The 5,128-nt window shown below is 51.0% G+C and overlaps 1 protein-coding gene across 1 annotated transcript in view; it reads left to right on the top strand.

Annotated features, from left to right (window-relative positions):
* The first annotated feature begins 507 nt into the window (after positions 1 to 507).
* The window catches only part of TBX20 (T-box 20), a 40,664-nt gene continuing 36,043 nt past the window's right edge, over positions 508 to 5,128 (top strand). Inside the window, exons 1-3 of the mRNA XM_011362515.1 lie at positions 508 to 634; positions 4,042 to 4,297; positions 5,043 to 5,120. Coding sequence (XP_011360817.1) covers positions 508 to 634; positions 4,042 to 4,297; positions 5,043 to 5,120 — 461 coding nt within the window. The remainder of the gene's footprint in view (positions 635 to 4,041; positions 4,298 to 5,042; positions 5,121 to 5,128) is intronic.

Genomic DNA, 5,128 nt, shown 5'->3' with positions numbered 1-5,128 from the left:
GAGCGCCCGGGCGCAGTGTCTGCAGCGCGGTGTCGCGCTCCCGCTCCCTGGCGTCCACCTCTTATGCGTGGCGCTCCGCTGGTCTCCACCTCCCCGCAGCTTGGGCCGCTCCGGCTGTCCCCAGCGGGAGAAGGGAGGAAGGACGCGGTGGGGCAGCCGCGGGACCCCTGGGCGTCGCGCAGCTGATGCTCGTCACCGGCTTCCAGCCGCGCAGCCTGTGGTCCTACGGCGCGTCCCGGCGCTCGCGCATCCGGCGGAGCCCGCCCTTGGTCTTCTCCCGCCCTCTCCCGCTCGTTCGAAGCGTCTGCGGCTCGAGGGCTTTGCGGTGGGGGAGCGGAGAGGCCAGCGTGGAGCTCTCAGGAGGTTGGGGCTGACTCATCTGGAGTCCCCGGCTGCGCTGATTGCACTCGGAAACTTTGCGCTGTGTCCCGATCTTTGTCTCCCTTGGGGAAGCTGGACAGCAGTTCGGCAGGCCCGGTCCCTGGCCAGGACCACGTACTGGGGGCCATGGAGTTCACGGCGTCGCCCAAGCCCCAGCTCTCCTCCCGGGCCAACGCCTTCTCCATCGCCGCGCTCATGTCCAGCGGCGGCTCCAAGGAGAAGGAGGCCGCGGAGAACACCATCAAACCCCTGGGTAAGTCTGCCTGCCCGGCTGTCCGCGGTGGACAGAGGCGGAGCGCTGCGCATCCGTCCGCCCCTCTGTCCCCCGGCTGCGGGAGGCTCGTGAGGGTGGCCGCCTTTCTCGGCTCGCGCGACAGCTTCCGACCCTCAGGCCAGAGGCCATACGTCGAAGATGGGAAGTATTTTTCCTTTTAGGCCCAAGTTTTCTTCGGGAGCTCCACAGTCTGTTCAGTACAACCGGTTTCGCATCTCATATATGCGCTAATCGCTCTCCCTAATGGTGTAGAATCCCCTGTCAACTCGGATATATGGGGTTGGGGTGGGTAGGCAACATTGTTGGGATAAAAACATTCAGGGATAAATAATAACAAAACCCCTTGTTAGACTCGACAGGATTCACAATGCGTGCAACACCTGCTCGTGCATTTGAAACCAAGGACGCTCTAAGCAACTTCACAAGAAACTAGTTTAATTTGTTTCCTCTCTGATTCCATACACTAAACAGAGTCTGTTCCTTCAAACCACCGTCAAGTGTGGCAGAATAAGGCAGTTCTTCCGGCATGACCCATTTTCTTCACAGAAGCTCTAAACTTATCAGTAAGACAACATTTTATAACCGCTGTCATTTTTAGTAGAGGCTGGCAAAAACATTACCCAGTAACCATTTCCCAAATTCCTCAACTTTTAGCTATACTGTTTATTTAACAACCTTTACCATTTATAGAAGACACTAGGCTCGGAGTAAAGGGAGAAAAGGGATTATGTTCCACTTATCGCAAGTGACTTGTGTGGGAGAAAAACTGCTGGAGATGTGCTTTAAAGTCCCTTTACAATTGAGGGAGAAAGCAGTGTTCTCATCATCCTCTTTTGGGTCCCCAGGAAATAATTATTCCATATCCTGATTATGTGATGCTCTAAACCAGGGGGAACACATCCCATAGCAAACAGGGTAAGATTTCTTTGGACATCTGCTTATGGTTTCCTTCCTTCTCCTTGTCCTTCCCAACATCTCAATCGAAAACAGTAATAATATGAAAGACGAAGCATTAGAGAACAAAAATAAGGAGGCCTGAGCCGAGAGAGAAGAGAGAATGAAAACCCCTGTAGCGACTCGGAGCTAAGGGAAAAGCAACCGGAAAGTCTCTAGAAAACATGTCAACAAGTCCCTCCTCCCCGGCTTTCACGCCCTTTCCCTGGTTTGTCTCCCGCACCCTCCCATCTATTCCTAACCTGCCAAAGAAATGCAAACAACCAAACAAACTCCAACTGTTTAGAAAAAAAAAAATTAACCACCGATTTCAAAGTTATGTTCGTGGGACTTCCTAGTGCTACCCACTCCTGTTCCTTATAGATGACCCCTTCACAGTCTGGTAGCCAGCAGGAAAAGAGGATTTCTGACAGAAGTACAGACAGAAGGCAGGGACCCATGCCAGCTTCAGCTGCACCGTCGCGTCAACATTGCTTCCTTTTCTATTTTTCTGAGGAAAAAAAAAACAAAAACAAAAACACCTACCTAAATTCTAAATGATAAAGCCGTTCCCAGCTCACAGAACCACCCCCGCTACACACATGGTCTGTAAAATGACTGTCCCTCTTGCAGCTTCGGAGATGGACTCTGAAAGAACTGGAAGGCATTCTTGTCCTTTTCAGGGGCCAGTTCTACAGAGCACGATCAGTGACTATAAGCCATGGACTCCCCAGTCAGAGAAGCACGTAAAGGTTCTGTCGTGGGAGAATGTTGTACTTTGAAACCCTAGTGAGATGTGGAAGCCGCTTTAGGGTGGGGCTCAAAAATGTCTCATAATCACTCATTTAAACACATTAAGTCTTTTTAGAAGAACTGCCTCAGACCACTAGAGCATTTCATTTAAAAAAATTTTTTTGAGCTATAATCGACATTTAGCATGTGTTAGAGCATTTCTCTTTCATTTTCTTCTTCTACTTTGCAAGCCGGACACACTGGTTCCTCTGGGGCTTAGGGAGTTTGCATTTTTCAAAGGTCAGAATATAGGAAAATTTCTAAGGCTGCTTGTTAATTCTCTATTAAGACCTTAAGTGCATGTGCTCCTAGAAATGTTAGCAGAAACTAAGATTTTGCCATAGTATGGTTCTCTTTCTTTGAATTTGAAAATATAAGGAAACGATAATTAATGTGATGATTCTTAATTTAAAATGTTTCTCTGTGTTGGATTATTCTAAAAAAAGAAAAGGTAAAAGTTCTCTATTTCCTGTGTGCCTGCCCCAAGTCAAGGAGAAATACAGGAAATAAAACATATGATGTGTGTGTGTGTGTGTCCGCGCGCGCGCGCACACACACACACACACACACACACACACACACACACACACATACCTACTTTTAGAACTTGTTTCAGTTCCTTGAGGGCACTTAGAATAGTTGTTTGGAGATCAGTTTCACATTGCAGCTTCAAGTAGTTTCTTTTTTAAGGGATGCAAGATAATTGGGATAATTACAAAAGTCCCCCTGTATTCCATCAAAGTGACTGGTGTAGTCCCAGGCCCTTATCTGCTGTGGAGGAGAGTGTGTGGTCATAGGCAGTGGTATTGCAGCGTGATGGTGGATGGCAAAGCCTTCTTCCTACTTTAATACTCCTGCTAGCCTGGGTTTGGGGTTGTTTTCCTTACTTCTAAGACCTTTTTTTGTCCAGAATGATCCAGAGAACACACTCCTGTGATTTAACAAGCTAAATGCTGGAGCCTTTCATAAGATCTCAGCCTGGGAGAGATATTGTAAAAATACCCTAATTTAACATCTTAAGGCCTAGGAATCGGAGAACCAGGCAGAGAAGTGAAGTGAATTAATTTTTTTTCACCGCTCGCCTCTCTCTCCCACCTTTGGAAAGGCCCTGCCAACCCCAGGAAGGCTCTAATCTCTCCCCAACCTCTGTCTCCCAGAGGAAGGTCCCTCCTGGTTATGACAGGGGCAGGACTGGCACCAGATCCCATGAGCTGCCACATCTAGAACTTGGGAGGGATGACAGTAGGGTAACGATAATGCCGTCTTTAATATGATCTTTCCTCATATTTCAAAGTTTTCCTTTAATTTCAATTAGAACATTCATTAGAAATCTGGACCCATTTCATCTGACATCCATCGAGCCTTCATGATCACCACCTTTCCCTTTATCTGCTCCTCACGTTTATTCTCCGAAGTGGGTTTCAATGATGGTGACAAACCACGGTTCCAGAGCTCCCTCATTTGGTTCAGTAAGCAAGCGATGGACATGGCACTCCGTGGGAACTCGCTCTTGCTTTATGTAATGCTGGGTTCTTGCTGCCTTCTTGGAGTTTCTAAACTTAACTTCCAAGGTCAAATCCAGGTACCTATTTTAGTTGTGCTGTTCTCCTTCCTGTATCTTTGCTTGACGGCCTCAGCTGTCATTCTCCATCCTCTTACAGAACAATTTGTGGAGAAGTCATCCTGCGCCCAGCCCCTCGGTGAGCTGACCAGCCTGGATGCTCATGCGGAGTTTGGTGGCAGCGGAGGAGGCAGCAGCCCGTCGTCCTCCTCGCTGTGCACGGAGCCACTCATCCCCACCACCCCCATCATCCCCAGCGAGGAAATGGCCAAAATCGCCTGCAGCCTGGAGACCAAGGAGCTTTGGGACAAATTCCACGAGCTGGGCACGGAGATGATCATCACCAAGTCTGGCAGGTAGCATGCGAGGCGGGCGAGGAGTGGGGAGATGGGAATGGCGCCTTGGGTTTCCAAGAGTCTGCTGGTCCTGAGCGGAGAGAGGAAGCTGCGTCCTGCGAGGGCATCTTTCCACGGTCTGGCTTTGGGAAAGAGCTGCTCAGAGAGACATCGGGCGTTTGCTTTCTCAGAATCTGGCCGTGGGAAGCCCCTCCCGGGTCTTGATGAGAAGGGCACAGAAACCAGGGAGCCCTGTCTGCTGCAGTCCGAGAGAGCACTTGGGGGTGCAGGGTCTGCATCTGGAAGGTAGGGAAACGCGAGTCCAGGATGCAGAGCATGCAGCTGGGTCTTCAGGGAGGCAGGTAGCTTCCTTTTTATCCGCCTCAATTTACAGAAGCCGCCAGCTCGCATTAAAACTAAAAGGATAACCTGGCGGAAGAAGGAAATTCGAAACGACCCTACTCTGGGGAGGACGGAGCGCTGGCGTGCAGCTGGGCGGGCTCCGGGCCGGCAGGAAGCCACGGGTGCGGCGCTCCCCAGCCCGGGGCAAAGGCTCCCGAGGTCGGTGGCCCGTGGCGCCTGGTCGCTCCGGCTCGCAGGACTCCGCGTCCCCAACCCGAGCACGGCAGGCGCTCTCGCTTTCTGTGGCAGGAGTGAGTTTTGTCGCAGCAACGGGAGCGGGGACGGGAGACCGACCGGCTTGGTCATCGGTCGGCTCATCAGGAGATGTGCGCTCCTGCCGATGCTCTTTGTCTCCCTGTCTCAGGAGGATGTTTCCCACCATCCGGGTGTCGTTTTCGGGCGTGGATCCTGAGGCCAAATACATAGTGCTGATGGACATCGTGCCCGTGG

The sequence above is a fragment of the Pteropus vampyrus genome, unplaced genomic scaffold, assembly GCF_000151845.1.
Source record: "Pteropus vampyrus isolate Shadow unplaced genomic scaffold, Pvam_2.0 Scaffold75, whole genome shotgun sequence".
NCBI classification, from domain to species: domain Eukaryota; kingdom Metazoa; phylum Chordata; class Mammalia; order Chiroptera; family Pteropodidae; genus Pteropus; species Pteropus vampyrus.
This window is presented reverse-complemented; position numbering and strand designations above follow the sequence as displayed.